General features: G+C 37.1%; 2 protein-coding genes across 8 annotated transcripts in view; one reads left to right on the forward strand and one right to left on the reverse strand.

The window, feature by feature from the left end:
- MACROD2 (mono-ADP ribosylhydrolase 2) overlaps positions 1–26,279 on the reverse strand; it is a 2,278,672-nt gene that overhangs the window by 1,884,399 nt on the left and 367,994 nt on the right. The window lies entirely within an intron of this gene.
- Positions 116–17,915, forward strand: FLRT3 (fibronectin leucine rich transmembrane protein 3). 6 transcript variants are annotated; one of them, XM_081556514.1, is made up of 3 exons: positions 124–410; positions 13,866–14,616; positions 15,625–17,915. In XM_081556514.1, the coding sequence occupies exon 3, from the start codon at positions 15,668–15,670 to the stop codon at positions 17,615–17,617; it is 1,950 nt and encodes a 649-aa protein (XP_081412640.1). In that variant the 5' UTR covers positions 124–410; positions 13,866–14,616; positions 15,625–15,667; the 3' UTR covers positions 17,618–17,915. The 6 variants fall into 6 exon arrangements, with proteins under 6 accessions (XP_081412642.1, XP_081412640.1, XP_081412637.1 ...); XM_081556511.1 differs by lacking the exon at positions 124–410 and adding an exon at positions 5,524–5,746; XM_081556515.1 differs by lacking the exon at positions 124–410 and adding an exon at positions 5,524–5,746 and having other exon boundaries at positions 13,866–14,466.

The raw sequence follows: 26,279 nt of genomic DNA on the forward strand, positions 1-26,279 counted from the left end.
GTTTGAGCAAGCTCCAGGAGTTAGTGATGGACAGGAAAGCCTGGCATGCTGCAGTCCATGAGGTCACAAAGAGTCAGACATGACTGAGCAACTGAACTGATTTGCTCTTAATAACTGTAAGCCATTCCTCCAAAGCTATATTTTAAGTCATTTCTAAGAATAAGGAATGTGTCCCTTGATTTGTAATTAAGTCTCAGAACAAGACTTAGATACTATTATCTCAAGGTCTGAGCTTCCAGGACAGTACACGGAAGCATTTCTCAAATTGCTTCTTTTCCCAAAGATAAACTGTTAAAGAACATAGCTTAATTTAACAGTAGTGGATTGCACCTTCTGAAATGATCCTGGCCCTACTCACCACTATGAAGATAAAAAGCAACTATCTACAAGTTTCAGCTCTGTCTTGATAAGTAAGTGCTTTCTAAGATTTAATGAACCCTTACAATGCCCTACTTTATTGAAGTCCATAATAGCAAAACGAGATGGGTCTCATATCTCCATCTTCATAAATGAAAGAGCTGAAGTTCTTTTCCCAGGGCCACATACGGTGTGTCAGAGGAAGAATTCACTCTCTGCTTGCTCCAGGTTTGCTTCTTACAAGGTCCATTTTAGAAGTCGCTTTTTGCATTTTATATAAAAACAAAGTGAGAAGGGTGACAGGGCGTTGGGGAGTGGCAGGGGTCACGGACATAGCCTACATCAGCTGGAGTTGGATCATGCAGCATCTGCGTGGCCGGACATGAAAGCACAGAAAAGGGAAGAGAGTAAGGATCAGCAGGCTTCAGTTCTGCAATAGCCCCAGCCTATCACTTGTGGCCAGGTACTAATCTATTCTGAACCACAATTCCTCCTCTTTCCTGGGAGGTCAAAGGGGTGCTTTTTTTCTCAGTTTTTTTTTTTTTTTTTTTTAATCATCTTTCTCCCAATCCCTAGCCTAAACTGTAATAAGAGTCTAACTTGGATGTTGGGGAAAATAAGGGTGGATCAGAGGGTGGGCAGACAGGCAGGCAGGCAGGGAAATAACCACCTGATGTTTTGTTTTGATTTCTGTTTCAAGTCCTGTAATGACAGATCTCACTCCAGTGCAGTATGTTTTGGAAATATACTTAAAAGGGATATGTGATTGTTTTTAGGTACATTTTAAGTGTTGACTAATAAAAGGCAAATATCAGAACAGAAGAGCAGTTTGATTTAGCATTTTTAAAACCATTTAGTATTCTAGGACATCTGTGACCTGCTATAATCTAATTATTTCTCCAATACCCTTTGGAATTGTTCAGAACAATGTGGTACAGTTTCTAACTGGTGCATTAAACATCTGGCCTGACTTCACAGAATTACAGATAGCTGAGTGTACACTCTCTATATATTTTATTAACATCCCATAGGCTCATGTTAAGATGTAGTAGTGATGTGCCCTGACTTGCATCACTACCTGTTGACAGAAAAAACTGGGCTAGACTTGAGAGGATCTACAAATAGAAAAAAATCTTTTAAAGATGTTTTGGTAATTTAAATAGAAATTTTGGCTTAAAAAAAAAGAAAATAAAAACTGCAGCTTCAAGTTTATAAATTTATAAAACATGTCCAAGTTTCAGCATGCCCAATTCTCTAAAAATGAGCTAATCTCCAGCATCCGTTCCTTACTTCTCAAACTAAAAGTATCCAATTGTCTTCCAGATCAAACTCGGTCCTCCATTCTCAGCCATGTGTTTGAGTGGGGTTAACCCTACCTATAGCTCTTACAGCAGGACTAAACTCACCAACATATCCCGCTATCTTCCCGTAATAGGTTCAAGAATGAACGTGTGATCAAGTTTAAACAAATGAGAAAGAGTGAATCATACATCTGTGCACGTGTAGGAGCTTCTGGAGGTGACCTATCTTCCCTTGAACACTGCAATATGGGAATGTGACATGTGGAATTGTCACTGCCTAAGGGGAAAGCCTGGAGCTGCCAAGAATCTGATGTATATGGCCCGAGGAGGCTACCAACACTGGGAAAGGCAGAGCTAGAGAAAAACTGTATTTTTGTTGACATATTTCAAGCCACTGTATCAAGCTTTACCTGAAGCCAGAACATACATTTGAACTTCTCAGTTCCATGAACAAACAGATTTCCAATCGTTGATTAGATAGTAAGGCTTAAGCTTTCCATCACTTGCAACCAAAAATTTCTTTACTGGTAATAAGTACAAGGCATTTTAATATACCAAAAGCCTAAGCTGATTTTGTTGGTTGGTTTGTTTTTCACACAACTTTAAAGACTTTATTCTCAGGAAGAGGGTGAGGGGAAGAAAAATTGTCAAGAATGTTTCTTTCTAAGACCTAAGGAAACCTTAATACTTTTTAAGATTAAATTTCAAATATCATAGTTGGAGGTCTGGGGGTCATCTAGTCCTACTAGCTTCTTTCACAGGGAAATTAAAGGAATTTGTGTATAGTGAATGAATGAACGAGTGAATGGGGTAGCTTAAGTCTAGGCAGGTTGGAAGGCCAGAATTATTCCATTTCCTCTGGGAGCTGTTTATAAAAGAGGTTTGGTGGTTGTTGTTTTCACATGGATACACAAGTAAATGGCAGAGCCTAGGAAACCTGATTCCAAATCCAACCTCCTCTGTCCTCCATCAGAGAACATCTCATAACCTTTCACAAAAACAGAAAAATGCAAAGTTCATCGACATGATCGGCTTAGATAGTCCAAGAGTTTCAAAACGGAATATGCTAATGAAGCTTATATTCCAGCCAGTTGTTTACCATCTGAAATTCATTTTCTCATGTATAGTGTTAAGATTCACTTGCTAACCCATAAAACTGAACAAAATGCAAAAAAAAAGACAAATGCCTTTTCAACCCAAAGTATCTACCAGTTCTAAATCCTAGGGACATGGGACCGTGAAATGCATGAAGACAACAGGCAAAAAAAAAATCAACAGGGAAATATACTATTTGCCCACTTCCTCCCTCATCTCCTGGCTACGTAGAACTACTACTTCAAAGGGGGATTTTGAAGTGTGAAAAAAACATGTCATGGGTCCTCTCTGACCTCTCTTTGCGTTTCCTTCTACCACTTCTTAATGTCGCCTTTTTCCAAGTGCTCAGATGCCCTCATCTCAATACTAGCAATTACCACTCATTTGGTACTGTAAGTCAGGTACCGAACTAATGATTTCAGAAAGATTTAGTAATTTGTCTATAGTCAAGTGGTAAAGCCAAGATGGAGCCCAGGTATGCTGACTGTGAAGGACACACCCTTCCTATCACAGCCTAAAGGGCTTCTCACTGGAAAGTACCTGCCTTCCTTCCCCTCCTACTGGGACAGCCGTCCCCTTACTGAAGTTAACCTCCCTTAGGTAACAGAGGAGGCGAGGAAAGCAATCGGAATTAACTCAAGGAAACTTTTTCAGAGGCGGCACATTTTATTTCAAAAGGGGTACATATTATTACAAGTTCACTTCCAACTGGCAGAATTTCAGACAGCTGATAAGAGCAAGAAGTAAAAAAAAAGAACGAAAACAAAAACAAATGGAAGCAGCAAAAGGGCATATATTTTTGGACAGGGTAGGCTGATGGAAGCTATCCAAGAGTTGGTCTTCAAAGTTAGAGCCTTTAGTACAGTTTACATTTTTTCATAATCTCTTGCCTCTTCTACATTTTAATCCACATCTTAAAAAAAACCCAGCAATACATAATTGGCATTCAATAAATCCCTGCTGCCTTTATTTGCCATGTGGTGAAACCAAAGCCCAGAGCAGATAATAAGTCGTATTCTGAATGGCAGACAAGGGAATGGAAACCTCAGATCTCCTAACTCCCAGGCCAATGTACCTTCTTTTGGATATTGAGTACCAAAACTGTCCATTTATCTTTCTTTTCTGTTTAAGCTCTGCCTGAGTGGAGACAAAACTGATTAAACATAGATGTAAAAACATAGGAATTTGGCTAGGCAAAAAGTTCTTTTTAAATATAATCAACTCCCAACTGAAAACAGCTTCTAGAAAGAATTATTTCATAAAACAATTTAACCCATGTGTTTATTTTGTAGTAACAGAAAAAGAAATCCATCCTTTAGCTGAGAGATTATCTTTAGCTCCACCTCCCTTTCCTCTAAACACCCAGTAGCTGCATCTCAATTCAACTCTTGCTACCTAACATTTCTAAGAAACTCGCTTTTCAACAAACATTAGAATTCTAAACCTCCTGTATTTATTGGGTCTGCCCTCAGAGGCCAGTAAAAGTGCAATCATAGAACAATAGAGGTCAATATACCTCTTATCAAGAGTTCACCTTCTACTGTGATATCATTCATTCTTGGAGAGGAACTCAGAAGGCCAAACTGTTATCAAAGAGGCATGTAAATAGATAAACTAAATGAAACTAATGAAGAGACCATAATCAAATACTCCTGGGAAAGACAATTAGCTAGCCTCCTTCAGAAACAAACACTCACAGAAACTTTTAAAAAGCACAAAGGAGAACCTCTGAGAATAAAGCAGATAATATTAGTTTAAGGATATTGCCCTCCAGGTAAATATAAAAGCAAAATTCTTCCCAAAGACTTTAAAAAATGAAATTCATTTAGTGGAAAACGTATGGGCCTAAAGCAACTGTTGTTCAAACAGTAGAAACCAGTCTATGAAAATCAAAATTGAAAATAGAAAGTGTTTGCTCATATATATAAATTAAAATACAACCATTTGAATACAAGTAAAACTATTTCTGAAAGATTTCTTTCTTCTATGTTTGCATCTTAAGTTTGAATCTTAACTCATGTTCAAAGCAAAAACATATCAGGAAGAAAACTACTCTATTTAATTTTTCAAAACCTTTTTATTTTAGGAAGAGTCCCTTTATATATGAAAAATCTATCTACTAGGCTCTAAAGAGATGCACAAATAATTTGTGGGAGTATATGGAAAATAGTTTCACTTCCTAAAACCAACACATACAAACAATAACTTACTCATTATCTCCAGGGGGAAAAAAAAAAAACTGGTTACCTTTTTTTTTTTTCTTTTACCCTTGTGGAATTCCTGTTTCCTTCCCTTAAATAAATCAGTTATTTATTTGAACCTGCTTTCTATTCGTTTGTTGAATAAATATTCACCATTGGGGCTACTAGCCTTCGCATTTATAACACTATTGTAACTAGTCAACAATGAAAATATGATTTTGCTTAACTCCTTTCTAATACAGACGGCTTAAAACTAAAAAGAACCCGTGTCTTTCTATTGTAACGCATAGTCTTCTAGCAGTCTTGCATTTTTCATAAGCTTGCTACCACCACCCTGCTGCAGTCAACTTCAGCAGAGGCTGCGATTCCAAAGGGCCACCTGCCAACCAGTGGCATCCCAGCCCTGCTAGGCCAAGTGCCTCATTCTGGCTGCTCTCACTCCCTCTAGCGCTGGCAAAGCTCATCTGTCTGATCCTCGAGTTACCTCACTGAGCGCGAGCTCAGCGAAGTCCTGCCCATCTATGACATCACCCCCTTCTTCAACCACTGCGAGGTGAAGCTTTAACTTCAGACTTGGAGGTGGGCTGTGCAGCAAACTGAAAAGCTGGCCCCTACTTGCTCCTCAGTGGAGGAGTGATCCGAACGGGACCGGCTCAGCCTGCAGCTGCCGTGGGCTTTGTGTGGACTGGACTCTGAGCTGGGCAGAGGGGGAGGTTATTACTCCAGTTCCCTGGCAGTGGAATTACAGCTAGAGCAGCAGGATATATGGGATTGCTTTTTCTCGCCTTCCTGGTAAGTGTTTCCCATGTTTTTCCTTATGATTGTCCCAGAAAGTTTGCTCGGTTTTACTCTCTAGAAAGGAATGGTTTGGTATCATGAGGCATCCAGATACGAACGTTTGCTCTGTCACCAGGACGAGCAGTGTGTGTGCGTGCAAGCCAGCAAGGAAAAATTTGACTGTTACAGCCGAATGCAAGAAGTTTCCTGAAACCTTTCTTTCATTAAAGAAAAAAAATAATGATAAGTGGCTATCTTATGTCTCATGTAGTTGCTATTTGAAAAGAGGCTTATAGAAAACAATAAGTTGGAAAGTTAAATGTTAAAGAACACAAGGCAGATTTTTTTCACAGAGAGGAAAGTGAAAGGTCTAGCTAACTTGGTGTGTACTGTATGTGTGGTATGATCACCAATTGCTGTTTTTACAACTGTGAAAGAAAATCAATAATACCTCAGCCCATGAGTACGCAGTACATGAAAAGCATACATCTTGCTCACAGCTAGCCCAGCTACTCCTGGAGACTTATGTGCCTCTGAAAGGATTAACAGCTACACCTAGATTTTAAAGCTTGCACTGCTATCCTGCTAGAGCTGCTTCAAGCATTCCAGGCTTGCAAATCTCAACTAGTGAATTCAACTTAGAGGAGGGGTAAACTCTCTTACAAACCATAACCCCTCTCCAGCAGAACGCCAAAATCCATTGCTTGGGCAAATGTGGTATGTGACTAGCATAGTAATTGGCAAAGTCTACTCAGAAAAACTAACAAAGCTCAGCCTGGAAGCTAAGCCTGATGTATGCAGGGATTTCAGGGTGGCAGGGGGAAAAATGAGTAGAGCCTCATCAAGTGGGATACTCAAGAGTATCCATTCACTTGCAACTTATAATAGGAAAATCTTACATTGAAAGAAATATTTTCATACCACAAAGCTTTCAAAAACTACCTAACTGTATCTACTCAAAAAAATTTGTTTTCAGTGAATTAGATCTGAAACAAAATGGTTGCATAGAAGTAAAGAGTGCAACAGGCCTATATTTTCTCAACATCTGGGGGTTTGATTGTTATTTACTTCCTGAGAATGAAAAAGAAAAAAAAAAGCCTTGATATGTGCCAATTATAGTACCAAATTCTCTAACGGTTTTAACAATTAGCTATTTTAAATTTTCTTGATAAATCCATCCGCTCTAAAATGCACACGTATGTTCCCTCATTAGCAGGAAACAGTATGAATAAAGACACTATAAAAGTGCACAGGCTGAAGCTATGCCTTTCATTTATCCCCAATCACACAGGAATATCCTGACCAGCATAAGCATAAAGAATGAATTTGTTTTCAGACAGGACCTCCAAGTGATAGATGACTGATACCCATCTCTTTTGAAATGAGGAAAGAAAGAAATGAACCTTTTAAAAGTACTACAAAATATTAATGTTACCTCTACTACCAATATTAATAATAATATACCAGGTTTTAATCTGTAAGAAGATTAAATCAGAGATATGCCACTTAGTATGCAGATATATGTATGTATACAATGTACACACACACACAAACACACGTATCTAGATATATTAATTAGCCTGAAATAAAAAACAGGGTTACAAAAATATGACTGCATGTATTTAAACAGGAAAATCACATCTAACTTCTTTTTTAAATAGAATACTGCCAAAAATATATCAAGCCCAAGATTCAGCAAAGATATTATTGAATGAATAAACATAATGAATTCATTAATATTGTATATAATACTGTATAATACTAATCATCAGTTATTAATTGTGCTGTATAATACTATGTTATTAATTGGGCTTTTCACCCCCCTTCATTTTAAATCGATTATGTTTAGGTTCAAAATGCTCAATTAAACAGTCCCTAAACATAACGTCTGTGAAATATATAACTGGGCAGCAAGTAAAGTTTTTTTTAAAAAGAAGAAAAACAGTAAGAAAATTTGTCATAACTGAATGTGGCAGTAAAATAGAAGGTATGTTTCTTTTGCTTCCAAGTGTTAATTAAGGAGCCTCCAATTCTATCAAAACTTTTTCAGAGCTAAATGAAGCGGTGTGAAATAAATTTGGTTGAAATCTTGTGGCTGTCAGACTTTGTTAGCAAGCTATTAATTATCTTTACCCCAGTTTCTTCTCTAGCCTATATTGCCCAATCAAATAGAAACTCCAATTACGTTCAGCATCTCCTGCCTAGGGACACAAGACCCTAATGAACACTCAGTGTCTCCAGATGAAAAATACAATTATCAGCTTTAAACACACAAGTATACTGCAGACAGATTCATCTCTGCTTTTCTTGGCCACACACCCTAAGGCTTCCTCCTCTTTCTGGATTATTTTGAACAATTTTAAACCTAACAAAAATCAATAGTAGAGGACTTGCCTTGTATTAATACTATATGAATGTTTCTTCTTTATGTTTTTATTCTTGATATGCCAATGTTCATACCAATATTAGATTAAATCTGCTCATCAGAAAAAAAAAAAAGGTTTAAAACTAGCCATTTCAGTGGTTAACTTTTCCCCCTATTTTTAAGGTAGGTGGGCTACATAACAAAGAATGTGTTTAATGCCAAGATCCAAGACTAACTTAAAAATTCTGAATAACCCCCTTAAATATTCTTTTATTCAACCAGTTTATTGTAATAGCATTATAACTAATTGCTGAAAGTCAAATGAAGGCCAGCATAAATGAAGCCAATGAGGGAAATAAGATTCAATAAATTTTTCAAAGGTTGTGATTTCTTCCCTCCTTTCCCCTCACTCCCTCTTCCCTCCCACCCCACCTTGTGCCCCAGAGGCCTTCACTGTTCTCAGCGGGAGGCTTTGTTGTAATTAAACCAGAGGAAAACTGGCCGGCAGCAGCCAACATCTGACTTGCGGCTTCTGAAAGCCACGTTCTGGTAGAGTGTACCACCCCCCAGCGGGCAAACACTCTACGGTAAATCTCTCAGCAGTATTAATTCTCCAAAGTGCAGTTTTCTCTTCAGAGCATAAAAAGGACCTTTTGTCAACTCTTTCCAACATTCCACCATTTCAAAAACTTATCACAAGTCAACAAACAAATTTCTAACTAAGAGATGGTCTGTAAATGTCTCCTGGAAAAAGCCTTCTGCCTCTTAAGAACCAAAACAGAAATATACATTTCAGAAAGCATTTTCCAGTTTCAGAATGCAGATCAACACGACTAACTTTGGTAAAACATCACATTAAAAAAACTATTTGAAAGTCATGTTTATATTGCATAGGAGAGCTGGTTTCAAGACTTTGATGTCTGTTAACAAGAGAGCTAGAGAAAACAGATTTTAAGTAAAAAAGAACAAAACGTAATTTAAGCAGCAGCTAAAGTTGCATTTGTTTAACATATGCATATTCTCTTTCCTAGCCCCCCAAATCAAGTGTCAGGAACGCATAAAAAGCTCTCTCCAGGTATTAGTCTGCTTAAATGCAAGAAAGGAGAAATTGCTCTCTCTGATGAGACAATGACAGCTTTTGTTCTTTATTCTTTCACTTTTCATGTGCACAAGTTACCGTGGCAACTTTGAAAAGAAAACCCGGAGACCACATTTGGTTAAGCCCCATTTTTAAAGTGTGTCACTGAACTGTGGATTGATCAGTTTATGTGCTGATGATTTTCCTCCTCTTCAACGGTTTAAATCAGCAATATTCAACTCTGACATGAAAAAAAAGGGTGTTTTTTATGATTATGGATGTTATCATCTTCCAGCCCAGTGCGTGGCACACAGCAGACCTAAATATGTGTTGTACTAGAGTATGGAAATTTGACTATTAAGAAACTTATACCATATCAAGCAAATTGTACTCACCACACTGAAGAAGGAATATCAGGCTCGCAGTGGGAAAATGTTTGTAGTTTAACAAGGATAAGCATAATTTTAATTGCAATTGCCTAAAAGTCAATGCAAACTTAAAGCTTGTTCTCTGCCCCAAGCTCTCAACTGCTCTCCTTTACCAACCTCTAAATTAATCTCTTATTCACTCTTACAAGCCATGGTTCTCTAACTTATTTAATTTGGCTTAATATCATATAAGGAAGCAGGCTTCACTATGATAAAAGATAACATCCCAGTTTGCCTTTTTGTTTTAAGGATGCTTGATTTAACTTTACAAGCCAAAATAAATGAAGCAAAATTAGATTCATTTATCACAAACCTATTGGGGAAAAGAACCTGTAACATAAAAGGAGAAAGTGAAAATCCTTTGCTTTGGAACTTTCATTCCCTATTTGCATAAAAGAAACAAACCTTCTAGGCAAGAAAATAGTCTGGATAAAACCAAGTAAGGAAAGGCACACTTGCTTCTCTCTCTCTCAGCAAACCCAGACTTCATGACTCTCAAGAGGAGAGTTAGAGGTCCTTCTGCTTGCCTGGCATTAAACAAAAGAATTGGAACTTTCCTGAAATCTGATGATCGTGGAAAATTTAACTACCAGACAGGCTGCTTAGAAAGCATTTTGCTGTCACTACCAACTAACCTGATACACTCCAGTTTTTCAGTTTAACCATACACATAGTTTATTTGAAATACTATTTGCCGTTGCAAAGACATAACATTCAGAGGTTGATCATTTTGTAGAGCTTTCTAGCAGCAGTTTAACCCTTCATAAATAAATTACTTTCCTAATACTGTATGATTGTATAAATTCCAGTGTACCCAGAAATATTCACAGACTTGGATAAACTTGAGGAAGCATGTGTTTTCTTCAGTCTCAAGGTTTTACTCAAAATAACACAGTTAACTTCGATTAAAAGTTCTACATACTTTTCCACTTTTGAATTTAATATATTTAATAGTCCCCGGATAGTTTAGAGACAATGATGTGAGGCACATCATTAAAAACAAACTAAAATCCCCAAACTTTCTACTCCATTTAAGATTTTATTTTAGAGCAATGATTTCATATCAAAAATCAATTTAAATCAAAGGGACAAATAAAGGATTTAGGAAGTTAGCACCATCAACATATAATCTTAATCTAAGTGATCAAAACATAAGAAATACCAAATACCTTCTCGTCTCAAACATTCCCACCTCCAAAATAGTAGCAGAGAAGGAATCAGATAAACCTATAGACTGCCTCATGTTCTTGACTATAAATATCAGTATTCTATTCAGATACAACTTGTTCAATTACATTAGTTTTCTTAAAATATCTCAAAATGATAGCATCCTTATCTATTTACATACCTCTTTTAAGTGTATCATGGAAATCAATTGGTGACTTTTCATGGATGTGATTACCTTATAAATGCATTTTTAAAAATCCATATTTTTTAATTTATAAAAAGAAATTGATAGGAAGATCCATATTATAAGTTTAATTTACCAGTATGGTGATTATGCTTTTCTTTTTGCTACAGTTCTAAATGCTATATACTTAAGTAATGATATGATTTTTTTTTAACTTTAAACATTCCTTTAAGTAACCAAGGCTCCATTTATGTTTTCCCCCAAGTTACCCCATTAACAATATTTTTCTAAAAGATCGATTCCTTTTTGTTTAGAAGTATTGGCCTCTTTCAAGCCTATGCAGACATAAAGCCTCTGAAGTCGATGTTGTGGAAACCTGGCCACAGTGTTCATGCCAGTGGGGGTCATTTTTTTTTCATCAGTCACATTCAACTACAATGTCTCTATACACATGAATATGTAGAGCCAGCTCAGAAAGAGGGAAGTCTAAACATGGGAGCAGAACTGCTTATTTCAGATGGAAAGACCATTACAGCCTCTAATATGCAACGTAAAACAAACCTCTTTAGCACTATAGTTTTTAAATATAAAAAGGCAAGAGAAGACATAAGATATGAAACACAATCACGCATGCACTGGACTGTTTAAGTAAAGAGAGTAGGAACTTGTGAAGGAATCTTCATTTTTGAAAGAGTATCCTCTCCAGAGAAATATGTTTTGTATTTTTGCCTTTTGTTTTAATGCAATCTGGGGAGAAGAGAATGGCATTTTCAGAGAACTGAATGAGATTTCAGGCTTTCTGTTAATCCCGCGTTATTACCCCCATTGTATTCATAGCCATGTGAGTTTGCACTTCAAACAGAGCAGAGGAAGCAGTTTCACACATGTAAAACAAAACAAACAAACATAAATTAATCTTCCTTTTCATACCAGTGTAGAATATTTTTCCTTTCTCTGGGTACAAAATGTGAAAATCAATACATATTGGATTTTGAATTGGTAAAATACTTACACTTCAGCTACCAGCTTTATCTCTGGTTATCATTATGATCATCACATTGTACATACTGTAGGCTGACCAACAATTTTTAACTTCCATTCATCAGATTCATCTTCTCAACTTTAAAGGGTGTCCTGGTGTAGGAGAAATGCCCAGCTATTGGAAACAGTTTAAGCAGTTTCTCTGTGCGATTTTTATAATGGTTTTAATTAGCTTTTAATGCAATTTAACAAAAGTAACTGTTTCCTAAATTGCTTTAAATTTTTTTCTTAAATTTACCAAATTGTTTTATATGTTGAATAATTTTCAAGCTTAGAAAACATTTAACAGAAGATACTTTTAAAGTAACATTGTAATTATAATTTCACAGCTTGGTTTTCCATTTTCACGTACCAAGAAAGTAAGTTTTCAAGAAAATACTCCACTGAAATTCAACAATAATGAGCAAAGCCCTAAAGGCATTACTTGTAAAACCTCACATTAAGCAATACATCACTTAAACTTTCCTCTGTGGGCACTTTGCAATATTCACTAGAGACTACTTTATCCATCTGCTAACTGCTATTTTTACTTCAGGTTTCCTAAATAATAAATTAAATGTATCTGTAATTTTTTTTCAGTTTCCTTCTGTTAATTCAATCTATGATAGTGTTGATATCTGGTGATAAACTAAAAGAATCCAAATTTTCAATGACAGCCAGAAACACAAATCTTGGTCCTATTTAAAATTCACTTTGAGTACTGTTTGAATTCTGGAACAGATGCAAGGTAATTACTGAGGGAGAAACAAATCGCATCTACTTTTAGGGTCAAATATTTCCATGATACCCTAATGTACCTTACCTGTATAGAAAGTCCCTGAGTAGGTAACTTTACGTAACAGATATTGAAACTACCCACCTCCCCTGTCCACCCATCAAAATCTTCATGCATATTAGATAATGGACAAAGCAGTCATCCTTAGAATCATGAGTCTCTTTGGTCAAGCTGTAAGCCTCTTTCAGAAGTTAAAAAGATAATTTTTGGAAACTGACATGTTCCTGTTTGCACCTTGAGAGAAATGCCTTATCAGGTTTTGATACGCTTTCCTAACGGTCATTACAAGGAGACGGACTAAAATAGTGTCCTTTCTGTTTCAAATACAGTTTCTCAAGTTTAGTTTGTTAAAAATTGTATTCTTCTCAAAAAATGTTATGACTTGAACTTCTACACTGCCTTTGGCCAAGAATACCTGAGTAACTAGAGTTTCAAGATCATCAACTAGCCTTTAGAAATAGTTCTAAGGAGGAAGGTTGTAGTGCCCACATTCCACAATAGGGAAAATTGAGGCCTGCAGGAAGAATTAAACAAGACACTGAGCAAATCAAAAGAAAACTTCTAAAGCAAACCCTTTTTAACTCTTTAAATTGTAGACAATATGACTTTGTAAAACTATGTTCAGAAATATCTAAAAAGTTATGGCATTTCATTAAAAAAATTCTAGTTATGGCTTTGCTTACCTCTTTCACGTACTTATTTTCTTCTTTTAGCACACTTTATCATTTTACATAAGATATAAAAGTGAAATTTTAAAGATTGGCCTGACCTGAATTCAAAATCCATAGAAGAGGCTTACTGTCTCTTGCATAAAGCTTTGCTTCGTTTTAATTTAAAGCTTTGTGTTTAATTCAAAGTCACACTGGCAGTCAGTTAACAACTGAAATTATTTTGTGACAAACTCAACTTTGGCTCCCACTTTATTTATATAGCAAAATGGGAAATAAAAGACAGAGAAGTTGTCTTATCCCTTTTCAACAACTACTGTGATCAAAGGTGTTGCCTAAAGAAAGAATTGAAGCTAAATTTCTAGGAAATGTCTCTAGTATGTTAAAGTTCTTTGTTAATAGCTGATTAAAACATTTTACTTTCACAGGAGATGCTCAGGTCCAGTGTATTTCAAGGAACAGAAATATAAAGGAAATCTAGTATGCTTCCATTTCTCCCATGAAGAATATTTGAATTAATTTTTTTTTACCTCTTGAAAGAATACCTGTTCTTGCATAACCTGTGACTGCACCAGATATTCTGAGAAAGCAGCAAGAAGCAAAAGCTGGAAATAGCTATTTCACAGCAGGTAATCATACCTCAGGATGTAGCTACTGTACAAAGTTTATACTTGGATAATCCTGGATGGGAATAAAGGTGGGGGGTAACTGCCTGAAAAACCTATTACTATACAGGCCTTAGCATCATGAATGGCTTTCTTCATGAGGATCTGAAGTTACTATCTCTGACCACATTGCACAGAAGAGCCAATAAGAATTTCAAAGAGAGCAATTTCCACTAAGGGAATTAAACTACACAAAAGGAACCTTCACACAGAAACTCTATAAGAAAGGAAAAAAAATAGGAAACCATGTGTTCTACATAGTCACAGGAAACTGAATTGTTTCTGGTCCCTACTTTAATGAGCTTGCCCACCATGCTGAACCGCAGCTGGAATGTTCATTGACAACAGCAAGCCTGATCTGGAGGTGTGTGCGGCATAGAATTACTTGAATAAACAGTGAAGAACATTTCCAAGGACCAAACAAGAGTTTATAAGTCCCAGCCCCTCACCAGGAAAATAATATATGTGCATTGGATTTTCACTCACGCAAAATTTACTCACATCGTTCAATAAGGTAGGAAAATATTAAAGTCTTTTATTTTCATGCCTGAAATTATAAAGGCTAATTAATACCTAAAGGTGCAGAAGAAAGTATATTACACACTAGATAAGTATAAATCTATAATTCTCTACCCATGGAGAAAGGTGAATCATATTTTAGATTAGAACTTGAAGAAAGATAAATGCATTGTGAAATCATGTTATGAGCTAGAATATAATGAAAAATGTTCATAAAGCCATTAAACCATCTAGTACAAAACATACAGTAAAATAGGAAAAAAAGAAAGTTAGTTTAACATGAAATGGAATTTTCCACTTAGATAAGATAGATGTATTAGCTATATAAATCTTTCCTTCCCAAAAGTAAATGAAAACAATTCCTTCTTATTTTCATGCTAAAAATGCCTATCTCACAATGTTTAATATTAATAATCAAAGAAAAATAACATCAATAAACAAAGCAAACAATTGACTTAACTGGGATTCAGGATCTCCAGAACTGTGTAACTATTCCTGAATAGTATGAGAATAGATTTTTTTACTACACATTTCTATACTTGTACAGTTTACCATGTAAAAAGCAGATATAAAATTCTGTTTTTTAAGAACAGTAACATGATTATCTTTAAATATAACAAATCATATTCCTATGTGTCAATTCATTATGAATATTAGGGAAAAATTAGAAATCCGACTAGCTTGGCCAATGGTCACAAACTTGACATAAAGTGCTATGAGAATACTTTAAAACATTCAATAAAACTATATTAAACTTTAAAAGTTAAATAGATTTGGGACAAAATACTTCTTAATATCAGAAATATTTAAGGTAAAAATACTGTATGATTATGTTGTTAGCTAGCATGCAAAAAAAAAAAAAACTCAGTATGCAAGAAAAAATTAACTAATAAAAGTGATTATTAGATGTTTCAATGTTCACATCTATTTTGAATACTATTTTAAGTATGCTGGTCTGATGGTTTTCTGTTGCTTTTTTTTTTTTTAACTCACTCCACTTTAGGGCTCTGAAACTACCTTGTGTAAAGACCTCAACACTGCTGACCATGATCAGCCCAGCCTGGAGCATCTTCCTCATTGGGACTAAAATTGGGCTGTTCCTCCAGGTGGCACCGCCATCAGTTATGGCTAAACCCTGTCCATCTGTGTGCCGCTGTGATGCCGGCTTCATTTACTGTAATGATCGCTTTCTGACATCCATTCCAACAGGAATACCAGAGGATGCTACAACTCTCTACCTTCAGAACAACCAAATAAATAATGCTGGGATTCCATCAGATTTGAAAAATTTGCTGAAAGTAGAAAGAATATACCTATATCACAACAGTTTAGATGAATTTCCTACCAACCTACCAAAGTACGTCAAAGAGTTACATCTGCAAGAAAATAACATAAGAACTATCACTTATGATTCACTTTCAAAAATTCCCTATCTGGAAGAATTACATTTAGATGATAATTCTGTCTCAGCTGTTAGCATTGAAGAGGGGGCATTCAGAGACAGTAACTATCTCAGGCTGCTTTTCCTATCTCGTAATCATCTTAGCACAATCCCCTGGGGTTTGCCCAGGACTATAGAAGAGCTCCGCCTGGATGATAATCGCATATCCACTATCTCATCACCATCTCTTCAAGGTCTCACTAGCCTAAAACGCTTGGTTCTGGATGGAAACCTACTGAACAACCACGGATTAGGTGATAAAGTTTTCTTCAACTTAGTCAACTTAACAGAACTGTCACTGGTACGGAATTCCCTGACTGCTGCACCAGTAAACCTTCCAGGCACAAACCTGAGGAAGCTTTATCTTCAAGATAATCATATCAATAGGGTGCCCCCAAATGCTTTTTCTTATCTGAGGCAGCTGTATCGACTTGATATGTCCAATAATAACCTAAGTAATTTACCTCAGGGTATCTTTGATGATTTGGACAACATAACACAATTGATTCTTCGGAACAATCCCTGGTATTGTGGGTGCAAGATGAAATGGGTACGTGACTGGTTACAATCACTACCTGTGAAGGTCAATGTGCGTGGGCTCATGTGCCAAGCCCCAGAAAAGGTTCGAGGGATGGCTATCAAGGACCTCAATGCAGAACTATTTGATTGTAAGGACAACCTGGTTGTAAGCACCATTCAAATAACCACTGGGACTCCCAATACAGTGCATCCTGCTCAAGGACAGTGGCCAGCTCCTGTGACCAAACAACCAGACACAAAGAACCCCAAACTCACTAAGGATCAGCGAACCACAGGGATTCCAGCAAGAAAAACAATCATCATTACTGTGAAATCTGTCACCTCTGACACAATTCATATCTCTTGGAAACTTGTCCTACCTATGACTGCTTTAAGACTCAGCTGGCTCAAACTGGACCACAGCCCAGCGTTTGGATCTATAACTGAAACAATTGTAACAGGAGAACGCAGTGAATACTTGGTCACAGCCCTGGAGCCTGATTCACCCTATCGAGTCTGCATGGTTCCCATGGAAACCAGTAACCTCTATCTATTCGATGAAACGCCTGTTTGTGTTGAGACTGAAACTGCACCCCTTCGAATGTACAACCCTACAACCACCCTTAATCGAGAGCAAGAGAAAGAACCTTACAAAAACCCCAATTTGCCACTGGCTGCCATCATTGGTGGGGCTGTGGCCCTGGTGACCATCGCCCTGCTTGCTTTGGTGTGCTGGTACGTTCATAGGAATGGATCCCTCTTCTCAAGGAACTGTGCCTACAGCAAAGGGAGGAGAAGAAAGGACGACTATGCGGAAGCTGGCACCAAGAAGGACAACTCCATCCTGGAAATCAGGGAGACTTCTTTTCAGATGTTACCAATAAGCAGTGAACCCATCTCAAAGGAGGAATTTGTAATACACACCATATTTCCTCCTAATGGAATGAATCTGTACAAAAACAATCACAGTGAAAGCAGTAGTAACCGAAGCTATAGAGACAGTGGTATTCCAGACTCAGATCACTCACACTCATGATGCTGGAGGACTTGCAGCAGACCATGTTTTGGTTTTTTTAAGCCTAAGGGAGGTGATGGTAGGAACCCTGTTCTACTGCAAAACACTGGAAAAAGAGACTGAGAAAAGCAATGTACTGTACATTTGCCATATAATTTATATTTAAGAACTTTTTATTAAAAGTTTCAAATTTCAGGTTACTGCTGCGATTGATGTAGTGGAGATGCCTGAACACAATTCTATATTTTAGTATTTTTTAGTAATTTGTACTGTATTTTCCTTGCAAATATTGAAGTTATAAACCATTTACTTTGTGTTCTACTGAGTAAGATGACTTGTTGACTGTGAAAGTGAATTTTCTTGCTGTGTTGAACAATCAGGACTGCATTCACATGAGATCCTTGTAGTATAAGCACAGGCCATTTTTCACTTTGGTATTAATAAAATGTAAAAAAAAAACTGGCTGAATGAGAAAAATTAAATTTCAAAAAGTAGTTATGAAAATGTTCCAATTATTAAATTTGTATTCCAGTGGTATTCAATAATCAAAATATGTGAAGTAATGGGCAATATCAGACTTGCTGCATAGCTCCATCTTTATACTAAGTAAATTAGACCTCCTTAAGAAAGTAAACATATCTTCTGAACTGAATACATCAGTTGGCATAGGAGGAGTGTGAAGTCTGCTGTTGTTAATGCCATTGTTAACAAAGCTTTGATCATAAAGGACTTCACAAAAATAATAACGTAAGTGTGCTTCCAAGTGGGGGAAACTTGTACTTAGGAAAAAACATGAAAACTTAGACTCGCACAGCGTGACAAACACAAGAATCAGAATTCCATTTTGGTTTCGCCTATACTATCTTGATTTCTGAAAAGTCAACTTTAAAGACACACATGTTAGTGTTTACAATGTTTTTATCATAAAGGAAGTTAATAAAAAGCTTAAACACATTTTAAGAGTAGTATAACTACAAGCAATTCCCCTCAACAATGAAGAGAAAGTAGTAATTTAAATAAGTGAGAATTTAAAAGAAAAATAAATACTAGAAATCAAATTTAGATCGTTTATGTGAAATGTTTTAACACTGTACATAAACGTTCAATTTACTTTCACAATGATCAAGAATACTGCCCATTACTGTCACAGTTTTCCAGATACTATGTAATGAACTTGTAACATTTTTTTTTACAGCTTCCTACTGAATTGTGAGCTATTACTTGTTTAAAACCTCATCACTTTTCCATTGCCATAACTTCTTTTTTTTCCCAACAAAAACCAAAGTGCATTGTACGCCCTTTGGCCAGTCTTGTATGTGCCTTGATCCAATGCTACATGTATTCAGCTTTTAAAACTCGACAAATTTTTCATACTTCCTTAAATATGAAAAATTGTGGTCTTATTGCTGAATAAAACAAAAAAAAAGTACAAAATAATCGTGTTTGCTTTTTCAAGATTATGTTCCTATCACTAAAGTAGCAAATTGCCCAGCACAGTAGTCCTAAGTATCCCCATGTATTTTTCTAGGCAAAAAAAATAAATGTTGGCTACAAATAAAAAAATAGCAGTATCTTGAGCTTGTGTATCATTTTACTTCAATGGCTCAGTGTTTCATGCATAAACGAATATCCTAACAGTCTGTTGGAATACTCTTACAGAAAACTTAAGAAGTGCTTTTGTAACCTTTCAGTCGTTTCTGCTGTTGTCCTGGCTGACACTTTAAGGTGGTTTTTGAAAAACGTTATTTTTTAAAATAGCTTTTTGGTAGTATGAGTTGGCATCAGAGGATCCAAAATCTCAGATCTGCCACTTAACTAGGTAAGTAAAAACAAACTACTTACTCTCCTTAGCTTAGTGCCCTTGTCTATACTGCCTATATACCGGAACTATTAATACCACCCACCTCACAGGATTGTTGTGAGGACTAAATGAGACAAAGTGCTTGGAAACTGTACAATGGTCAACAAAATATAAGATATACCATTATGGTCAAGCAAAGTGAGCCATGTGTTCCCAGTGGTTTGCTAGATATCGCTGCTCCTACTACTCTGCTAAGAATTATCTCCAACTGCCTGTAAATCCTCATTCAATATTCATTTGCCATCTTCAAATGTTTCTCAATACTTTCTCCTTTGACTTACTATTAAGGAGGGTAGCTGTTTTCTAGGAATAACCTAGCAAAGAAAATGTGATTAACATTGAATATAATGAACATTATCTGAAGGAAGTTTGATTTTGCTTTAAGGGGTTTTGAGCAGTCTAGCTACAGTTCTGTCAGAAGTCAGGGAAATGCTGAATGGTTCCATAAAGTCCCTATAAACCTGTGAGTTTATACAAAGCCAAAAGCCAAGAACTGTTCTAGTTAGTATACCTTTCATGAGTACAGAAAAATTTATGTGTTCTATGTATATATGCATTTTTTGCCTTTTCATACTGTTCATGGGGTTCTCAAGGCAAGAATACTGAAGTGGTTTGCCATTCCCTTCTCCAGTGCTGGAAAAGATTGAAGGTAGGAGAAGGAAATGGCAACCCACTCCAGTACTCTTGCTTGGAAAATCCTACGGACAGAGGAGCCTGGTAGGCTGCAGTCCATGGGGTCGCTAAGGGTCAGACACGACTGAGCGACTTCACTTTCACTTTTCACTTTCACTTTTCACTTTCATGCGTTGGAGAAGGAAATAGCAACCCACTCCAGTGTTCTTGCCTGGAGAATCCCAGGGACAGGGGAGCCTGGTGGGCTGCCATCTAATGGGGTCGCACAGAGTCGGACACGACTGAAGTGACTTAGCAGCAGTAGCAGGAGGAAAAGAGGATGACAGAGGATGAGATGGATGGCATCACCGACTCACTGGACATTAGTTTGAGCAAGCTCCAGGAGTTGGTGATGGACAGGAAAGCCTGGCGTGCTTCAGTCCAGGAGGGTCACAAAGAATCGGACATGACTAAGCAACTGAACTGGGCTGAATATATGTGCTTTGATTATTTTACCTGGGATAAATCAGAAGTACGTTTTACACTAGCAAGTAAAGAAAACATTGAAAGGGTAACAGTTTATTCTTGTACCTAAGCTCACTATGAAATACAACTACTTTGTTGAAATATATATATCTATTTCAATAAATACAAATCTCCACCTAAAGGACACTATATAATAGAAACATATGCATCTATTCTGAATGTTCACAATTTTTATTGATCAGGAACTAACAAAGAAAAATGTAGGAAAAAAATTCTGAATATACACCATACACAGTTAACAAGAATACAATGGGGGAAGCTACAAAAAAAAAAAAAATGAAGGAAAAATCACTCGCCTGCTGAATGTTTGACAAAAATCAAAACTTTGTTTTTGGATGCAAGTACTTGTAACTGCATTAAAAACCTACACTTACACTCTCATTCCCTATTAAAAACAACATTGCTCTATCTTTCAGTGAGGTCTGTTTATTAAAGTATTCCCCTGTGCCAAAGGAACTAGTAAAAAAGTCAGTTTTACTCACCACATTTTCTGAGTAAAGCACATTTTATAGCTACATGCCAACATGACAGTTTTCAGGAGGAATCCAAAGAGACCCACATGCTGTAAAGCACCTGAAAAGTGGGTGTTAAAAGGGAACCAATCCACTACTGAATTTTAAGATTAGTGCATGTGTCCCTGAAAACAGTAGTGGCATTTAAAATTCTATTCCTTTCTCCTTCTTAGCATGATTAGCAAATCTTAATTTAGCATAGGGTTGGAATTAAAACTATTGCACTTTATGCTTTGGGATTTTGGGTTAAATTAGCAAATAATAACTCATGGTTATCAATCACTTTCTTAAGAACTTCAACGTCTCTGTAAAAAAACTCTCAACAGCCAATAACCTTACTCAGTGGCTTGTATATTACAAAATAGTAGGATCCTTGCCTTCAAGAAGTGTGCTGTCTAGAGATCCTAAGACAACAAATAATCCAGTGAAAGTTTACTGTGACTGCAGTACAGACAAAACAATTACACCTATCTGGATGGATCAAAGAAGACCTCATGAAGGAGGTAAAATTAGGGCTGGTATTGGAAGATAGGAAAGTATTTAAGGAGAAATCAAGAAAAACAGATATTGGTTATGGAGAGAAAGTGGTGAACAAAGTCACAGAGGCTGAAAAACAGAGGCAGTGCTTCTCAATGCTGGCTTTGGTCAGAATCACTTGGGGAGGCTCTTTATTAATTTAGTTCAGTTCAGTTCAGTCGCTCAGTCGTGTCCGACTCTTTGCGACCCCATGAATTGCAGCACACCAGGCCTCTCTGTCCATCACCAACTCCCGGAGTCTACCCAAACCCATGTCCATCGAGTCGGTGATGCCATCCAACCATCTCATCCTCTGTCGTCCCCTTCTCCTCCCGCCCCCAATCCTACCCAGCATTAGGGTCTTCTCCAATGAGTCAACCCTTCGCATGGGGTGGCCAAAGTATTGGAGTTTCAGCTTCAACATAAGACCTTCCAATGAACACCCAGGATTGATCTCTTTTAGGATGGATTGATTGGATCTCCTTGCAGTCCAAGGGACTCTCAAGAGTCTTCTCCAACACCACAGTTCAAAAGCATCAATTCTTCAGCGCTCAGCTTTCTTCATCGTCCAACTCTCACATCCATACATGACCACTGGAAAAACCATAGCCTTGACTAGACAGACTTTTGTTGGCAAAGTAACGTCTCTGCTTTTAAAGATGCTATCTAGGTTGGCCATAACCTTCCTTTCAAGGAGTAAGCGTCTTTTAATTTCATGGCTGCAATCACCATCAGCAGTGATTCTGGAGCCCAAAAAAATAAAGTCTGACACTGTTTCCACTGTTTCCCCATCTATTTCTCATGAAGTGATGGGACCAGATGCCATGATCTTAGTTTTCTGAACGTTGAGCTTTAAGCCAACTTTTTCACTCTCCTCTTTCACCTTCATCAAGAGGCTCTTTAGTTCTTCACTTTCTGCCACAAGGGTGGTGTCATCTGAGGTTATTGATATTTCTCCTGGCAATCTTGATTCCAGCTTGTGCTTCTTCCAGCCCAGCGTTTCTCATGATGTACTCTGCATATAAGTTAAATAAGCAGGGTGACAATATACCGCCTTGATGTACTCCTTTTCCTATTTGGAACTAGTCTGTTGTTCCATGTCCAGTTCTAACTGTTGCTTCCTGACCTGCATACAGGTTTCTCAAGAGACAGGTCAGATGGTCTGGTATTCCCATCTCTTTCAGAATTTTCCACAGTTTATTGTGATCCACACAGTCAAAGGCTTTGGCATAGTCAATAAAGCAGAAATAGATGTTATTAATTTAACCAGGCCTCAATACAGACCTACTAAATTTAAATCTCTCAGGTTAAGTTTGAGTATTTATATATACTTTTCATTTCAAAGGTGTTTCTGCGGAGGTTGAGGACCACTGATTAAGGAGTTGTTTGGGTAAAAGCTGATAGTCCAGCTGAAACACACAGTCCATGAAGGAAATGAATCTGAACAAGTTTTATGTTGTTAAACTATGTTAAGTGTGCTAAATTCCAAGCCGAGACATCTTCATGACATTCTCTGACAATGGTTGTTAAGCAGTGCATAAAAATATCAACGTACTTTAGGAACATTTTGTAGATATAAATATCACATGAAGGATAAAAAAAAAAAAAAGGAGAAACTGGGAGTACAAGTTAGACATCAATGCAATATTCCAGGTGAGAGGAAGTAAGAGCCTGAACAGTGAAATGGGGTCTTGAAATAAGGTGCAATTCAAAAGACACAGGAAAGGGAGAACTTACAGGAACTGGAAACTGAAGAAAGAATAAAAACTGAACCTGAAGATAATTTTCAGCTGAGTAATTAAATGCTGGTAAGCAATTGATACTGATGAAAATAACAGGAATGAGTTTGAATAGGTGACCACATGCACAATACAGATTTAACTGGCTGCTTGTGAATAGTTCCATCTTTGCCTTTGATAGTGTCCCTATTTAGACAATAAATAGTAATCACCTTAGGTTTAAAGTGCTTTTATGTTATTTCTCTGGAAATGCCTACCAGGAAGCTGGAAATGAGGGTGTGGGGACGGATCCTCAGCATCAAGGAAGGGGATCCATGCCTAACAGCTGATTACCAAAGTTAAGAGGATGAGTGAGATCACCAACAGAAAGCAAGCAAGGAGAGAAAAGACAAAGGAACACCTGCCCTTTGTAGGGACAGAAGAGGAAAGAGGTGTACGAAAACAAAAAAGATGAGTTACAAAGGGGGAAAATCATCATGAGAAAATATTGAGTATAATGAAATCAAGGAGCTAGAAACATTTTTAAAAAGGAGGATGTCCAAAAGGCAGTCAGGAATATACAATTGGAAGAGGAAATTGAATATGAAAAAAAGCAGACCATCAGGGATCCTCAAGCAGTGTCAGCAAAGTAAGGAGGCAAAAAGCCTCTGTGATGTTGGCAGGATAATGAGAGATAAAGAAAACAGAAATAATGATTAAATCTACTCTTTAAGAAGTTTAGAGGTAAAGGGATCTTCATCAATCAAGAGAGATAAAAAGGAAGTGAATAACAGGAAGATTTTACCGACCTCAGGAATGAGATGGGATATAGAGTTGGAACATACAATGAGGACAGAGAGCCTATTTAACAGGAGTAAAGAAAACTGAGATGCACAAGAGGTATGGTCCAAGTTGGGGCTGTGCCTCTAAGATGATGGAAGTTAAAGGCTGTGACTGAGAAGCTGCAATTTTGGAAGAGTCACCAGCAGGGAGGAAACAACCACTCAGAGATGGAAAGGACTGGTATGCAGGGAAGGCTTTTAAAACAAGCCTTAAGGAAGATGGGGAAATAGCCTAGCGATGAAGAAGGAGACAATGATGGAATTAGATGATGTTGATGTAAAATAAGAACTTCAAAAGAAAGGACTTTGAATAGTGGTGGAAAAAAACACAGTCAAGAAAAGGCCTTTCAGGGACAGGAAAACTGTTCTGAAACCATCTCTATTCCATACCCCTCTCTTCCAGTTTCATCAAACAGTGACAGTAAGAGATGGAACAGGTAACAGGGAAGGTGTCATTCTTAGGGAAAAGATGTCAATTAATTCAAGGTGGTAGAAAGAATGCTAAGAGAAGCAGAGTAGCATGGGAAGGTGGAATCCAAAAGTAAAGGAGAACAGTGGGCTCAGAGGAAGCAGTTAGGAGCTGGGCCAGAGAGGAGGTCAAACTTCGGGTGGAAAGTGACACAAAGCAGAAAAGGAGAGCAGAGAAGAATTCTAACAGAAGATCAGATTTTAAAAGGATGCTGGTCTTGAGAAGTCAGCGAAAACTACTATAGACATTCTGAACAGACAAAAGAAAAAGAACTAGACATTTCTCTATTCTCTGGACATCAAAATAGATTTAAATCTAACTTTATCTCAGAGTATTTTTGAAGAAGTATGTCTACCCACTCATGCAAACTTTACCAGGCTTTCCCACAAATATCATAGAATTCCAGGGGTAAGCAAATCACATTCTAGAGCCCTCCCACTTCCTACCCATCATCTCATTTTTATACTATATGGGTGAAATGAGATTAGAAATTAATTTTAGGGCTGTCTTGAAAGGTGTTTTTTTTTTTTTTTTAACTTTTAAGAGACTTCAAAAGGAAGCATGTGGAAGTGGAAGCATGTGGAAGTTGGGGATAATGGGATTTTACAGACTCACTGTGTGCACACACAAAAGCAGTGCTTCTTTCTCAGTGCCAGCTGGTTGAGGGGTGGGGAGTGCAGTCTAGGAAATGACTACCCAAAGTAATTACTCTTGTGAATGTACATCATGGCTCTGATAAGTGTGGCATTACAAAGCTGAGGCTAATTTATATCAAGGTTCCATTTAAAAGCATGGAATCACTGCTGAAATTAAAATTCTACATTTTAATTTCTGAGATGTGAAGACCAATGCTAATAGTAATAAAACAGTAAAGATAAGGTAAAGCAAAAGTCTAACAAAAGCTATCTTTTAAAAGTATGTTTTACAAACATTAGTAATGTCTCACACATACAGTGCTCTTAATGAATGTTTGGTGATCATACCATTGCTGTAGATACTGCCCTATGCTGAGATTTGGTTAAGCATAGTGCTATTTTAAATACTTTAATCTTGTTTACTCCACACAGTAACTTAACAGGTAGCATGGGAAGTTGGAATCCAAAAGTAAAGGGCTGCAATGGGCTCAGAGGAAGCAGTTAGGAGCTGGGCCACAGAGGAGGTCAAACCCTCAGATGGAAAGAGACACAAACAGAAAAGGAGAGCAGAAGAAGGCACTGTATTGTATTTATCAGATGAGAAAATTAATGCTTTGAAAGTTTATGGCATTAGGTATTTTAGTCATTCAACATTAATGATGATTTATTGTGCCTGGGTCTGAGTATACAGCAATGAACTAAAAAGACATGGGGATTATAACTGGAGGAGGCAGGAATTCAGGTATTAATCAAGAACCAAATGAACATAAAATAAAAAATCATGACATGATTTTATACATGCCATGAAAGAGAAAACATGGTGCCTGAATGAGTATAATAGGAAAACCTGTTTAGATTGGGTGGTAAGGGATAAGACCTAAGGGGTAAAGAGTCAACCACACAAAGAATGAGGTAGTGTTCAGAGTAGTTTAGTGAATTTAGGGATTGAAAAAAAAAAGTCAGGGGGCTCAG

The sequence above is a fragment of the Giraffa tippelskirchi genome, chromosome 13 (genome assembly GCF_054371585.1).
Source record: "Giraffa tippelskirchi isolate mGirTip1 chromosome 13, T2T-mGirTip1v1.2.pri, whole genome shotgun sequence".
Taxonomy (NCBI): Eukaryota; Metazoa; Chordata; class Mammalia; order Artiodactyla; family Giraffidae; genus Giraffa; species Giraffa tippelskirchi.

Bases quoted from the DNA above. Each gene is read 5' to 3' on its own strand.
- FLRT3 (XM_081556516.1), top strand. From the start codon at position 15,668: ATGATCAGCCCAGCCTGGAGCATCTTCCTCATTGGGACTAAAATTGGG.